The sequence below is a fragment of the Mus caroli genome, chromosome 7 (genome assembly GCF_900094665.2).
Source record: "Mus caroli chromosome 7, CAROLI_EIJ_v1.1, whole genome shotgun sequence".
Classification (NCBI taxonomy): domain Eukaryota; kingdom Metazoa; phylum Chordata; class Mammalia; order Rodentia; family Muridae; genus Mus; species Mus caroli.
This window is the reverse complement of record NC_034576.1, coordinates 45,491,791-45,507,224: the sequence shown is the minus strand read 5'-3', so window position 1 is coordinate 45,507,224 and position 15,434 is coordinate 45,491,791. Positions and strand designations below refer to the sequence as shown.

Here is a 15,434-nt window from a genome sequence, read left to right as displayed (position 1 = left end):
GCTCTGGGCAGTTGGAAACCGCCATGAGGGTTTTGGGGATCAAGCCCTGGTTCTCTGCAAAACTCTTAAAAGCTGAGCCATCTGTCCAGACCCTTGTGACTTTTTTTTGATAACTCAATTATACAGTTCTTTTTTATTTTTATTTTCATTTGTCTGAGTGTACACGTTGGGGGGGGCATATGCATATGTGTGAATGCAGTACCTGCAGAGGCTAGAAGGGCAGAGCTGGAGTTACAGGCAGTTGTGAGGCATCCAATATGGATGTTAGGAACTGCACTCATTCTTCTGGGAAAGCAAGCAAGAACTCTTAACCACTAGGCCATCTGTCTTAGGGCTTTATTGCTGTGAAGAGACACCATGGCCAAGGCAACTCTTATAAAGGAAAACATTTAGTTGGGGCTGGCTTACAGTTCAGCAGTCTAGTCCACTATCATCATGGTGGGAAACATGGCAGTGTGCAGGCAGACATGGTGTTGGAGGAGCTGGGATCTACATCTTGATTCACAGGCAGCAGAAGGAGCCTGTGTTCCACACTGGGCAGGGCTTGAGCATAAGAGACCTCACCGCGAAACCTGACCCCCACAGTGACACACTTCCTCCAACAAGATCACACCTACTCCCACGTGGCCACCCCTCCTTATAGCACCACTCCCATGGGCCAAGCATTCAAACACATGAGTCTATGGGGGGGGGGGAGGCTATACCTATTCAAATCATCACACCATCTCTCCAGCCTTTTGATCATGCAGTTCTTGGTTATGAACTTATGTGGTGATATCAAAAGGGTGGACCTGTGCAGTATATCATTGCCTCTATTCTACAGACAAGGACACTGAGTCCCAAGTGGGTCAGCCTTGCTATGAGTCATGGAGGTAGTCAGGAACAGTCTCTAGACATATGCGAGTGAGCAAAGGGACCCTCATCCCTGCATGGGACACGATAACCCTTCCCCCACTCATCAGAGGACTCTTGGCCCCACACCTCCCTCCTCAAGCCGAACAGGCTTGTGTTGCAGGCATTTGGGAAGAAGAGAAAGGGGTGGGGAGGCTGGACTGGAGGAAAGGATAGGAGGGGAGCCGAGGATATGAGCAGGATTTTCTCAGAAAAGGTGAGATATTGATGGTAAGACTAAAGGGTGGAGCTAGGGGACAGTGATGGACACCTTTAATCCTAGCGTTCAGGAGGCAGAGGCAGGCACATCTCTGTGAGTTCCGGCTAGCCTGGTCAAAACAGACCCTGTCTCAATAACAAGAAAACCCCACGACAGACAGTAAAAGCTGAAAGTCAACTGTTCAACAAGCTTAAGCAACTTGTGGCCAGGTGGTAGTGACTCACACCTTTAGTCTCAGCACTCTGGAGGCAGAGGCAAGTAGATTTCAATGAGTTTGAGGCCAACCTGGTCTACAGAGCAAGTTTCACGACAGCCATGGCTACACAGGGAAACCCTGTCTTGAAAACCAGAATCCCGGGCTGGTGAGATGGCTCAGTGGGTAAGAGCACCCGACTGCTCTTCCGAAGGTCCAGAGTTCAAATCCCAGCAACCACATGGTGGCTCACAACCATCTGTAACGAGGTCTGGCGCCCTCTTCTGGAGTGTCTGAAGACAGCTACAGTGTACTTACACATAATAAATAAATAAATCTTAAAAAAAAAAAAAAAAAAAAAACCAGAATCCCTTTTCTATCCCTCTACTTAGGAGGAAAAAGATGGACAAGGTAGGGGGTAAGGAAATATGGCAGGTCCACGAAATGCTTTATTCACCATACAGAGCCAAATAAATATTCTGGGCAGAAGATATTTTTCTTTAAAATATAAATTAGTATTCTGGGTTGAAGGGAGTCAGAAGTTACATAACGAGTATGGGGGTGGGGCAGCTGACAGCCATTGTTAGTTCATTGTCATATCTTAAGACCATGTGGGCTGGAGGGACAGGATAGACCAGAAGTTGATATAGTTCAGATAGGAGAAGAAACCTGAGAGAGAAAGAGGGCAGAGGACACAGAGGTCAGTAGGCTAGCCTCACCTGGTACCCTACACTGTCATAACCCAGACCCTGCCCCATCCTTAAACCCCAAATCAACTTCACCCTCACCTTGTCCCTAGCCCACCCCAAGCCTACAAGAATCCCTAGCCCTGACTCCAAGCCCAGTCCCATCCTCCCTGGCTCTGTGTGAAACCCTACCCCGACTCCCAACAATGCCCACAACACCATCTGCACCACTGATGCCACCCCAGAGCCCAGGCAGACCAATCATGAAGAAGAAGAAGACATTGATCCAGGCAAGGTAGAAACTGCTTCCCAGGGTGTAGGTCATGCCTTCCTGTAGGAACTTTCGGGCTTGCATCAGATAGAACAGGACCCCCAGAATGATGTTGATCCCTGTATAGCATAGAACAGGTGTGACTTCCTCCCCCTGCCCCCAGGTGTAGTCACAGGCTGTGGCTTTCTTTACACTCCTTATGCAGCTGAGGGTGGCCTTGAATTCTCCCAGTCTCAGACATGCATCACCATGCCATGCTCAGTGTATACAGTTTGGGGATGGACCCTAGGGCTTTGTGTCCTCTAGTCAAGTGCTCTATCAGCTGAGCTACATCTACAGGCCCCTTTTTTTCTCTTCCTGTAACTTCTTCCCTCTGTTTCTCTCTCCATTTTCCTCCCTTCCATTCTCTCTCCCTCCTTCATGTCCTACCTTTCTTTTGGTTGTCATCATTTGGAGATAAGATCTTGCTTTATTTAGAGCCCAGGCTAGGTACTGTACTCATTTATTTATAGCCCAGGCTAACTACTGGACTCATTGTGTAGTTCAGGCTGACTCTGAACTTGCTCTAACCTCCCAAGTGGTAGACTGTAAGCATGTGCCACCACATTGCCTCTAATGTCTTTGATCTCCAGACCCTAAACCTCCACCCTTGGATTCCTGACAGGACCCTGATGTGAGACATTGGAAGGTTTTAGGACTCAAAAACCAGGCCTCTTACCTTACCTCTGCCCCTTACCTTAGAGCAGTCCCTTGTGTGTTTGAGCTTCAGTGTTTTCATCTCTACAGTGGGTATTACCACCAGCTCATCTTTGAGGGCCATCATAAGGGTGTGTGGTGATTGGTATGTCATGCATGACCCATGGTAAACCTCAAAGACTGTGACAGATTCTCATTGCCTCCTTAATGTTGGGAATCTGGAGCCACACACACAGAATTCAATCATTTTAGGTAATTTCAATCAATAGGAATTGAAGATAATTTGCGGAAAGGGGATAAAAGAAACTCTTATTCAGATTGGACAGAACTTGCCTTTCTTTTGAGTTATTGGAAATAACACAAGATGTTCAGTTAAAATGATAGAATTATCTGACTGAAAATGCCTCATTTTAAACTAAGGCATTTTCTATTAATTGTGGCCTATATTAAAACAATTATATTTAAAATTTATTTTATTTTTTAATTATGTGTGTGTGTGGGGAGGGGGCGGGTGTTGGTGTGCACAATTGCTTGCAGTGCCCAAAATGCCAGAGGAGGGCAGTAGCTCCCCCTAGAGGTGGAGTTATAGGCAGCTGTGAGCTGCCATGTGGGTGTTGGGAGCAGCACTCCACTCTCTTCCAGAGCAGAATGTGGTCTTAACCTCCAGTTGACTTTGCGGTTTCAACAATTAGGAGTGTACTGCCTTCAATCCTAGCAGTAGGAAGCCTGAAACAAGAAGGTGGCTGGGATTTCTGGACAGCCTGGATTGCAAGGTAAGACTTGGTCTCAGAAACAGACACAGTGATAATATAGCAAGAACTACCAGATGACGCAGACACAAGCAAGCTACTAGCAGACAGGAGCTATATGCTCTCTGTTCTCAGTCTGCTGTGTCCTTAGCACTGCTCTCTGTTCTCAGCACTGCTCTCTCTGTTCTCAGCACTGCTCTCTGTTCTCAGCCTGCTGTGTCCTCAGCACTGTACTCTATCCTCAGCACTGTACTCTGTCCTCAGCACTGCTCTCTGTTCTCAGCTCTGCTTTGTTCTCAGCACTGCTCTCTGTTCTCTGCACTGCTGTTTTTAGCACTGCTCTGTTCTCAGCACTGCTCTCTGTTCTCTGCACTGCTCTCTGTTCTATGCACTGCTCTATGTTCTCTGCACTGCTCTGTTCTCAGACTGCTTTCTGTTCTCAGCACTATTCTCTGTTGTCAGCACTGTCTCTGTTGTTAGCACTGGTCTCTGTTCTCAGCACTGCTCTGTGTTCGCAGCACTGCTCTGTGTTCTCAGCACTGCTTTCTGTTCTCTGCACTGCTCTTGGTTCTCTGCACTGCTCTGTTCTCAGACTGCTCTGTTCTCAGCACTGCTCTGTGTTCGCAGCACTGCTCTGTGTTCTCAGCACTGCTCTGTGTTCTCTGCACTGCTCTCTTCTCAGACTGCTCTGTTCTCAGCACTGCTCTCTGTTCTCAGCACTGCTCTCTGCTCTTAGACTGCTCTCTGTTCTCAGACTGCTCTGTTCTCAGCGCTGTTGTTCTTTTACAAAAATGTTGTATGACAGAACTCGAAGTTATGGTCAATTACTTTGAAAGACAGGAGTATAACATCACTTGTTGACTAGTTAAAATGTCCTCAACCTCTCCCAATCTGGGTATGTGTGTGGACATGAGATGTTCTAGTCAGCATGTCAGTTTTGAATTGCTTGGGAGAGGCTGGGAGATTATCTCAGTGAGTGTTAGTTATCAAACTAGCATGAAGTGCTGGCCCCTTTTTATCTCAGTTATCTTCAAACCTGAATGCTGGGATGTTAGACCTGTGCCACCATTCATGACTTCTTTGAAGGGAGACCACATAGAGTATCTCGTTTACATATGCCCAGAGGATTAGACCTATCACTACCCTATGAGCTTTGGATGGACCCAAGAAACTTGTCTGGAGGTTTTAGCAGGGGATTTTCAGTTATTTATATGACCTTGACCAAAGAACTGACCTTATCTACTGGGTAAGGAGGGACATACACCAGAGTGGGGAAGGAGGAAGAGGATGCTTGCCTAGCTAGTCAGATTAGTGCTGAATCAACCATGGCACTCAATGTGGTGACAGAAGTAACAGAGTTAACATTTTCTAATTGAACACTCCCTACATTTTTCAACGGCAGAAAATATTATCTCCAAGGGGCCGAGATGTGGCTCAGTTGGTAGAGTACTTGCCTAGCATGCACAAATCCCTGGGTTCCATGCCCAGCACCACATAAACATGGCATGACAGCACACACCTATTATCTCAGCACAGGAGGAGCAGAAGTTCATGGACACAGTTGGCTGCATATATATGAAGATCAAGGTCAGCCTCAGCTATACGAGACCCAGTTTTTTAAAACAGAAAAATGAAAGTTCCACTTGGAGAGATGAAGTAGCTTGAGGAAAACTGGGACAGAAGTCCACATGGAGCTGTGTATGGAGGTTGGGGTCCAGGAAGTGCTGGCGATGAGAATAGGTGGAAGGTGTCCTTGGGTTTTGGTTGAAGAAGAGGATGTTGTTGAATTGCTTGGGATGAGTTTCAGAGGGAAGTGCCCAGCTGGTAGGTTGGAGTGTGGGCCAAGAAGGAGGTGAAACTCAGGTTGGACTGGGACTGAGGATAAGGCTGAGCTTCTCAGAAGGACAGGGTCGGGTTGGCCTTGAGACAGTCATGGAGGGGAATGAGACTTGAGGCCAAGTTGGGTGTTGAGATTTGTGAAGAGGCTGAGGAGAGTAAGGTGTTCAGGATGAGGTGGGGGTGGACCAGGTGTCAGGGAGGAGGACTTGGGGTTTTGATTTGCTGGCAATGACATGAGAACTAAGAGAGTGAGGCTCTTTTCATGGCCAGAGGCATCATGATGGCTGGAGATCTGTAAGGAGCTGGGGCTGAGGGTGAAGATGGAGGTGGGATAGGTTGAGTATAGGGGGATGGGGCTAGCCTTTGTGATGGGCGCCCATGGGAAGCACCATAGTAACATACCGGTTAAGAGGCTGCAGATGAAGAGAGAGAAGTCCATCAAGGGCAGGCTAGTGCTAGGGAAGAAGATAGTGCTGATGAGACCCATGAATACACAGAAACTCATGACACCGGAGATGAGGATGCAGGCCCAGGCCATGTCCAGCAAATCTGGGAAAACAGGAGAATCAACAACACCAGCTCTGTGCTGGAGGGATGGCTTAGCAGTTAAGTGTGCTTGCTGCTCTTCTGGAGGACTGAGTTCAGTTCCCAGCACGTACACTGGTGGCTTACGATCACCTCTAACTCTAGTTTCAGGGAATATGATGCTTTCTTTGGCTTCTGTGAGAACTTGCACCTAATGTATATAACACACACACACACACATACAAATAAAAAAATTAAAATAGGTGGTCATGGTTGTGCATGCCTCTAACCCCAGCTGTTGGGAAGCAGAAGAAGATAGAGCTCTGTGAGTTTGAGGCCAGCTTGGCCTACATAGTGACAGCTTGTCTCCAATAAGTACATTAAAAATTAAGATGAAAAGGTGGGGAAGTGCCTGACATCAACCTCTGTTACAACCTCCACCTGTGTAACATGCAGAGACACAGACAAATACAGGCACAGACAGACAGACAGGCAGGCACACACGTACTATTAGAGACCATAGTAGGGCATCAGATTGCCTAGAACTGGAGTTACAGGTGGCTAGAAGCCTTGTAAACCACCCAGGATTGAATTAAGAGCCAGGAAAATGAAACCTTTGCTTTGCAGATGCTGATTCACTGAAGGTGAAACAAACCCTTCCCTCCCCAAGTTGCTTTAGGTCATAGTGTTTTATCATAGTAATTGAATCCCCTACTAAGATCATTCCTGAAGAACAAAACCTGAGGTTGTCTTCTGGCCTCCACACACACAAGGACACACAGATGCATTCGCATCTGCACACTTATGCATGCATGCACAAACCAGCATTGAGCTGCTCTAAAAAAAAAAATTGGGTATTGCATGCATCAGATCTGGCATGTGAGGTACACTTTTTGGTTAGTGACATCAGGCTCTTGATCATGAAGACATTGTGTGGGTATCAGAGTAACCTCAGGGGAGAACTGTTCTTGACATTCTCTGGGACAAGAGGAGACTTGGGTCTCTGGAGGGATGAGGACGGGGCCAGCCTTACATGCATTCTTATCGTATTCATTCATGCAGGAGATGTCAGGGCAGCGCATGAAGAAGATGGTGTCAATGGAGATGGTTTGGGGACCAGCGGGGTCCCCTGGGGGTCCTAGAGGCACTCGGAAGTGGATCCAGGGCTTCCACAAGGCGATGAGGCTGAGCATCACCATGCCGGCCACAGTCAGCACCAGGCTAAGGTGCCTGCTTATCTTCTTGGCTTCGAGCAACAGCCTCCAGCCTATGGGAAGCAGTGTCCAGCATTTGCTCTGAGCCCTGTGACAGATCATGTGACTGGCGTCAGTCAGCAGGAAGCCCATCTACCCTATCTAGTCACCCCACAATCCTTCAAATCCCACCCGAGAAGCCAGACTTGGTGGCACAGGCCTTTAGACAGCACAGACGACAGAAGCAGGAGGATCTCTGAGTTCAAGGCCAGCTTGGTCTATGTAGAGAGACCCCGAGACCCCATCTCAACAAAAACAAAAACGCGTATCTTTTATGTTCACCCAGAGATTCCTCTACCCATCGCTACACCCCCAGATTCAAGTGCAGTTGTAGAGCTCCAGGCTTGAATATGGCCCCCCTCCCACCCCCACGTCCTTCCTGTACTTACCTACTAGAGTTCATTATAGTAGAAATGTTGGACAGTTTTGAGGTGCTGCCTAGAGTACTGTGATTAGACAAAGAGTCATCTGAAATCTCTTTCAAGCTGTCCTTGGAGTCCCAGACAAAGGACTCGAAACTTCTGATGCTGGCCTGTGGGCTCTGGGTTATGGACGGGGGGACATCCACACTGGGCCGCATTTGTTTTCTGTTGGGGCTATATGACTGGGGTATGGAGGGGTGGCTTTCAGTTTCGGTTTGTGAGCTGCGAATTTCTGACTGGGCACTGGACAGGGTATGAGAGCTTAGGATGCTGAGCCGGCGATTATGGTTAAGGGAAGCAGACTCTCTGGAACTGAGCCATCGATTGTAGGCCACAGACTGTATGTCCTGTACATTGGACTGGGAACCCTGAAGAAGGGTCTCTTGAGTACTTAACCTTCGAGGGAGAATGGTGGATGGGGATGGTGAGCTCAGTGTACTAACCCTGAGAGGGAGAAAGACAGATGCTGGTGGTTCCTGGATGCTAACCCTTCGGGGCATAGGTGTGGACGTTGACGGTTCCACGTTGCTTAATTTGCGAATGTGGATGATGGGCAAAGGAGTTTGCGTGTTAGCCTTCTGACCTTGGGTGGCATCTAGGAGGCTCGAGGTCACTTTCAGAGAGTCTTGCGTTTCAGTTTGCCTGCTGCTGGGAGCTGCTGTCTCTTTGCTCTGGAGGTCAGAGGAGTTCTGGTCCATGTTGAAGAGCAGGATGGGGCTAGTTTCTGAATGTACTCAGTTTAAATCAGCCTCTGCTTCCAGGCACTCTCAATGGCTTCCTGGATTAACCTGTCAGTCTGGCTCTAAGGCTGTGTCCCTCTATCTGTGGCTCCAGCTTTCTGTCTCTCTGTCCCCAGACAGCACTCAGGGATTTGGGCTAGGTAGCAGTTGGGGGTGGGGTGTGTTCTATGACAGTTGGAGGGGTTCCAAGAGGCTGCGGTTGGCCATGGCCTCAGACACCACCATAAGCCTTCGTGAGTGACCCTGCTGTTAGGGCTGGGCTAGTGGGACTGGATGGAGTATGGATTGGGTAGGACAAGGTGACACTGGGTTAATGAAGGTCTGAGCTAGGCCTGGCTAGATCAGGGTGAGGCAGGACAGAGAGTCTGGAAGGCCTGAGATCTGAACTCATAATTCCTTTTACCCACTCGTGTCTTCCCGTCAATTCCCAGGGCTGCTCTGAACCATTTCTATCTTTTGTACCCATATTTGCCTCCATGCCTCTCTCTGCTACTTTTCTTTCTCATCTGTTTCTCTTTCTTTCCTTTCCCTGAGGCCTCACACAAGACTAGATTTGCTTCTTGCTTTTGAAGACTTCCAGTCTGGGGTTGGTGGGGGGAGGAGAAAGACCCAGCCACAATTTGGTAAGGACTAAGGTAGACAGGCAGACTTCCCAAACAGGAGGGAGTTTCAAAATCCCTTTCCCAAGGAGGGTATGATAATGCATGTTTGCAGTCTCAGCACTCAAAGGCAGGAGGATTACACTGAGTTTGAGCCCATTCTGAAAGTTTGAAAGAGGCTGTTTCAAAATAATAACAAAAACAATGGAAAACATTCTGTTCTTTCCCCAAACTTTCATTTGATGAACTTTAGAGGATTACTCACATTTTATATGTTTTTATATAAATACCTGCATTGTTAGATTTTAATTTATTTTTTACATTCACTTGTTTTAAGATTTAGTTATTTATATTTTTATTTTATGTATATTGGTGTTTTGCTTGCATGCATGTTTGTGTGAGAGTGTCAGATCCAGGCGGGGCGGTGGTGGTGCACGCCTTTAATCCCAGCACTTGGGAGGCAGAGACAGGTGGATTTCTGAGTTCAAGGCCAGCCTGGTCTACAAAGTGAGTTCCAGGACAGCCAGGGCTATACAGAGAAACCCTGTCTTGAAAAACCAAAAAAAAAAAAAAAAAAAAAAAAAAGAGAGTGTCAGATCCTCTGGAACTAGAGTTGCAGACAGTTGTGACCTGGGAATTGAGCCCAGGTCCTCTAGAAGAGCATCCAGTGCTCTCAACTGCTGAGTCCCCTCTCCAGCCTCCATTTATATTTCCTTGTGTGATGTGTGAGTGCTTATGTGTCTGTATGTGCACTATGTGCTTGTAGAGGCCAGAAGAGAGTGTCAGGGTCTCTGGATTTGGACTGCTAGGTAGTGAGTGCTGAGAGCTGAACCCTGACCCATTGCAAGATCCATCCCTGCTCTTAACTCTGAGCATACTCTCCAGCTCCTGTGTGTGTGTGTGTGTGTGTGTGTGTGTGTGTTGGTGGTTGAGAACCACAGGGAATGTGTGGAAGTCAAAGGAGAAATTATGAGAGTCGGATTTTCGTCCACCATGTGGGTTTGTAGGGACTCTGAGGTCATTAGCCTTGGTGGTAAAGCTTCTACCTGTTAAGCCCTATCTTGTTGGCCTATAATTAATTAAGCAATTACTTAACTAATTAATTGTCTTTCTATCTAGCCCTGGCTATGCCTAATATCACTATGTAGCTCAAGTTGGCCTCAAAACCAAGACAATCCACCTGCATCAGTTTCTCAAGTCCTGAGATCATGAGTAGGTGCCACCACAGCAAGCTTGGTCAGATTTCAGTGACTGTGTAATACTGAGAATCCAAGTGTTAATCTTCTGTTTGCTTGCTGTTGGGAGACAGGGTTTCTCTAAATAGCCCTGGCTGGCCTGGAACTCACTCTGTGGACCAGGCTGGTCTCGAAATTACAGAGATCTCTCTGTCTCTGCCTCTAGAGTGCTAGGATTAAAGGTGTGCATCACTACTCCTGGCCTTAGTAAATGTTAATTTTTATTTTAAAGGCCAAAGGGGATTTTTAAGGTGTGCCTGATTATATGATGCATTCTAGTTTAAAAGGTGCAAAAACTGCATCACAGAGCAAGGTGTGGTAGTGCCTGGCACTCAGGAGGCAGAGGCAGTCGGAACACTTTGAGTTCAAGGCCAGCCTGATATACATAGTGAGTTCTGTCTACACACTAAAATCTAAGAGTAAGCTGTATTATAAAATGGAGTGGAACGTGATATATCCCATTGTTGAGATATTTGACTACTACTAATTTGCTTAATTTCAAAATGAAGCGACAGTGGCTTAAATGGTAAACACTTGCTGGACTAGATGGCTCACCCCTGTAATACTAAGACTCAGTGTGCTAAGGCAGGAGGGACACCAGAGTGTTGAAGTCAGTCTGGTCTGCATAGTAAGTTCCGGCCCAATACTGAAGTCCTATCTAAGGGAAAAAAAAAGGCAGCAAAAGCCAAGTCAGCGCAATGGCTCAGCTGGAAAAGGCACTTGCAGCCAAGCCTGAGGGCCTGAGTTCAGTGGATGATGATTGGAATCCACATGGTGGGACTACAGAACTGACTCCCTAGGTCTGACTGCTACATGTGTTCTAAGGCATTTATGATCCCCCTTCCTGACTACAGAAACATACAAACAAACAAATGTAAAAAAAGCCAAAACACACACACACACACACACACACACACACACACACACGCACACACACACACAAACAAACCCTCAAAGCAAAACTGAATAACAGGGCAGGCACTGTAGTTGAGTAGACTGTCCATTTAGCATGCATAAAGCCCTGGACTCCATGCCCAGGCTGGCACAAACCAGGCAGAGTGCTGCAAGCCTGTCATCCCTGCACTGGGGACGCTGAGGCAGGAAGATCAGAAGTGTAAGATGACCCTGAGCTACATTTTGAGGTTAGCCTAGCCTAACCTGGGCCATGTGAGTCCCTTTCTCAAGAAACAGCAACCAGAATATGTCATTTCTATCCAGGAGTCTCATTAAGGGTTCAGTTTGGCAGCTGCATATTTTGGTGCACACCTTTGATCCCAGAACTTAGGAGTCAGGGGCTGGTGGATCTTGGTGAGGTCCAGGTTAGACTGTGCACATAGTGTACTCAGGCCAGTGAAACTACACAGGGAGACTTTGTCTCAAACGTTAAAACATCAAGAAGTCAGCATGGGTTCTGGTACAGGGAAGGGGAAATACCCAGCCTTTGACCCCTACTTACTGTTGCAGGTTTCAGACCCATCCCCTCTTGTTGAGCATCTAAACTATTTCAGCTCTCATGGCAGTTAGCACATTTGACCTGGGTGTATGCATGTGTGCCCTGTAAGCTCCAAGAAGGCCAGGCTAGCCCTAATCCAGGGTAAGTGAGGAGCTGGCAATCAATTGGCCCCCTAGTTCTCCTCTGAGTCCTTGGCCTCTGTGCCCAAGTTCTTCTGACAACTACACTGTTCTTTGCTCTAAAGGACAAGTGAGGAAGCATGCATTCATCCACTTGTGAGTTCTTTCAAGCCCTGGATCATTTATGTATGTCTTCAAGCATACATAATCATGCTGGAATTTGATAGATGTACTGCATCAGAAGAGGCCCGTGCATGAGAACTGAAAGAGTAGAAGTGGTGCTGGAGATTAGCTACAAACAGCATCCACAGGGAACAGGTTTCAGATGGGGGGCGGGGGAAGGAGGAAAAGGATGAAGGTTTGTATGCATCGAGAGAGAGTGAAGAAAACATCCAGGTCCCCAGAACTTTCTCCCTCCCCAGCCGACTTGCTCTCTTCCTGGGAGGAGGACCGCAAGTTGGTCCTACCTGGCTGGTCCCTCATCTCCATCTTCCTGGCTACTTTGTTAGTGTTCAACGTGGTAGATGGGCAGATGGCCTATGTGCATGGTCCGTACACTGGTTTCATCGGTCTCTGGATTGACTGCAGGAGGCATAAGTGTGCCAACGTGGGACAATTCACTGGTCAGTGTATACATAGACTGGGGGGGGGGTTCTCCCATTGGGTGCTAGAGGTGACTGTGGGGGTGGGACACTGGCCCTCTCACGGGAGTCTTTCTGGGGGAGTAGGTTAGGGCTCACAGTGGGTCCATCATTGATGGTGGGTAACCCTGTGAGTGGCAGTAGAGTTATTTTTGAATTTCTAGGTAGTGATTTTGGTAATGTGAGTGGAGATGATGTCTTCACCCCCCTTTTCTGGACAGAGGGAGAGGCTTGCTGAAGCTAGAACCCAGTGTCCTACGCAAACACCCCACAGGGGCTCTACCACTAAGCTACATACAACACCCCCAGAAGAACCTCATTGGAGGATTCTAGGCAGGTGCTGTTCCTCTGAATGTTGCCACAGCCCCTTAGTGGGGATGGATTCTAGACAGCTACATTCCCATCCTCTGCCTTGTTTGAAACAGGGTCTCATTTAGCCCAGGCTGGCCTCCAGCTCAATATGTATCTGTGGACTACCTTGTGTTTCTGATCATCCTCCCAGGAGCGGGCTGTCAGGCTCAGCTCAGACTCAGCTCAGCACAGTGCTCAGGGTGAAATGAAGGAATGCTTGCCTGCTAGGCAAGCATTCTGCCAATGAAGCCACAACCCCAGGACCCCTCGACTGCTTTTACCTTGTATTTTGAGAGAGAAAAGATCCATGTGTCTCTAAACTGCTGAGGCAGGCCTTGAAAATGCACTCCTCCCCAGCTGCTGAGTACTTAGGTTGGGATCCTCATGGTGTAAGAGAAAGGAGAGAGCGAGCTACAGTGAGAGAGAGAAAAAGAGAGTGGGAGAGAGAGAGAGAGAGAGAGAGAGAGAGAGAGAGAGAGAGATATTTTGGGGTAACTGCAGTTATCTCTCTGACTCTCCTTCCCAGTTTACATTCACATGAGCAAGGGCTTCGTATTTCTGGCCCTGGCACTATGCCTCATCCTCCTGCCCACCATGTTCCTCTCCTTTCGACCAGTCTGCCGCCGCCTGAAAACAATAGACTTCATCTTCAGTTTCCTCAGCATTGTCATCGGTAAGTGTTGGCAAGGACAGGGTGACTGGGGATCCTCCACCCAACCCCAGAGCCTCCTCCTACCCAGAGGTGTGGCTAGATTTCCAGTTCTGCTGCTCCTAGGGAGAGGGGTGTCTCTGTGTCTCTCTTGGGCTTTCTCTGTATCTCAGGCTGACTGTGGACTCACTCTGTAGTCCATGCTGGCTTTGAATATGCCATTCTCTTGCCCCAGCATCATAAGTAGCTGGGATTAAAAGCTTATGCCTACTATTTGTGACTGATGGCCTTCTCTTACAGTTTCCCTTCCTCTCTGAGTATGTATCCATTTGTCCTGTGTGTGTGTGTTTGTGTGTGTATATGTAGGTGTATACACACGTGTGTCTAATTGTGGCAGGTCAGGGATTTTTCTCTCTTTCTCTCTCTTTTAGGGGTGGTGGTGTTCCCTGTCTAGCCTTCTGGCCTTCTGTCCTTCTCTGGCCCCAACCCCAGTGCAGGGCTCCTGATTCTCCTCAGCCTGACTCTTTGTGGTCAACTGCAATAGGCTGCGCCTGAGGCCACAGGTATCCTACCATCTGGCCTTCTACCTGTGCTGTTGTGCCATGGTCTTGATGCTGTGGGCCGGTAAGGGCGGGGCCTCGGATGGAGGGGCGGTGCCTGGGCTGGGCAGGGGTGGAGCCCAGGAAAGGGGATCAGTCTCCAGGGCTGAGTTAGGGCTTGGGGTGGTGCTCTGAGTCCAGTGCTCAAGGGTTCCCTTGTCACAGGAACTTTGTCCTTCCTCAACCAGGTGCGGATGTGGAGCTACAGTTTGCCTTCCATGGAGCAGAGGCTCAGCTACTTCCGTTGGGCGGCTTGACACCACTCATTGCATTTGCAGCAGCAGACCATTTTGGACAGGAACTTGGAGCCCGTCCAGAAGCTGTCTGATGTAACCAGCTTTGTGAACTATCATGGGGCTCTCCAACAGAGGGACACTGCAACTTCTCAGGACACTGATGAGTCTCCGCAGCAAGATGCCTCCACCTCTGTCCCTGTGGCTCAGTTTCCATCAGACCTCCCTTGAGGTGCCATACTTCCCCTGAGAGTAGGTTGCACCCTCGGGACACAGGTGGCAATCCCTGCTCCCTGCGGTCGGTCCTACTCCTTGCTGCCTGAGTCTTGGAAGGGACTCTTCTCTGGAAGTCCTCCAATACTCTCAGTTGTGGCTGTGTCCCTCTGAGCAGACTATGGTTTGTGGTCCTGAGCAGCGGGAGTAGTGTGGCCCTTTTCAGAAAATGAGCAATGTTCCTGCCCCACCTTAGACATGACATGCTCCATAGTCACTCTTTATCTTTTGGTCCAGCCCTACCAGAGACATCCCCTCCAGGGGCCCCAGGTGGACAGTCTGCAGCCTAGCCTTGGGTCCAGTCCCTGCCCTTCTGTGGACAGACTCCTTCCCAGAAAATTAAGGTTTAATTAACATAACACCGCTGCCCAACTCAATAAAACTTGGTCCACAGTCTAAATTCTCAGTGTCCGACTGTTTATCATCTCTTCTGCTTCCAACGTAGGGTCAGCTCAACGTAGGGTCAGGCCTAGCTGGAGTCAATCATTCTGATCTCTCTAGCCTTTTCCTGTGTGATCTGAACATTTTCCTTGCCAGAGGAGACTCAAGTGGCATCCCTGACATGGTCTGAGCCTTTTGTATGCATTTGTCTCAATCCCATCTCTGTAGCCAACTGTACATGTACTCCTGTCCCTTGCTGATCTACTTTGGAAGTCCTGACCTTAGCCGAGTGAACCATGACTGGGTACTGCACACCAGAAGGCCAGAGAATGTCAGAACTTGAACTCATTTGCTGCATGGTGGGCTTTATTGAGAACATGGGACAATGTGGTATTCAGGCATTGTTAGCTATAGTG

At 48.3% G+C, this 15,434-nt stretch overlaps 3 protein-coding genes across 3 annotated transcripts in view; 1 reads left to right on the top strand and 2 right to left on the bottom strand.

Annotated features, from left to right (window-relative positions):
* Window positions 1-15,434, bottom strand: part of Klk15 (kallikrein related peptidase 15) — a 642,438-nt gene that overhangs the window by 329,869 nt on the left and 297,135 nt on the right. The gene's annotated exons all lie outside the window — the stretch shown is intronic.
* On the bottom strand, window positions 1,791-8,590 carry LOC110298245. Its single transcript, XM_021167372.1, has 5 exons — window positions 7,713-8,590; window positions 7,104-7,372; window positions 5,948-6,094; window positions 2,249-2,380; window positions 1,791-1,973 (listed from the first exon to the last, which is right to left on the bottom strand). The coding sequence occupies exons 1-5, from the start codon at window positions 8,441-8,443 to the stop codon at window positions 1,906-1,908; spliced, it is 1,347 nt and encodes a 448-aa protein (XP_021023031.1). The 5' UTR covers window positions 8,444-8,590; the 3' UTR covers window positions 1,791-1,905.
* On the top strand, window positions 8,670-15,026 carry LOC110298266. Its single transcript, XM_021167401.1, has 5 exons — window positions 8,670-8,718; window positions 12,314-12,514; window positions 13,410-13,556; window positions 14,025-14,095; window positions 14,297-15,026. Exons 1-4 carry the CDS (start codon window positions 8,691-8,693, stop codon window positions 14,036-14,038), a joined length of 390 nt encoding a protein of 129 aa, XP_021023060.1. The 5' UTR covers window positions 8,670-8,690; the 3' UTR covers window positions 14,039-14,095; window positions 14,297-15,026.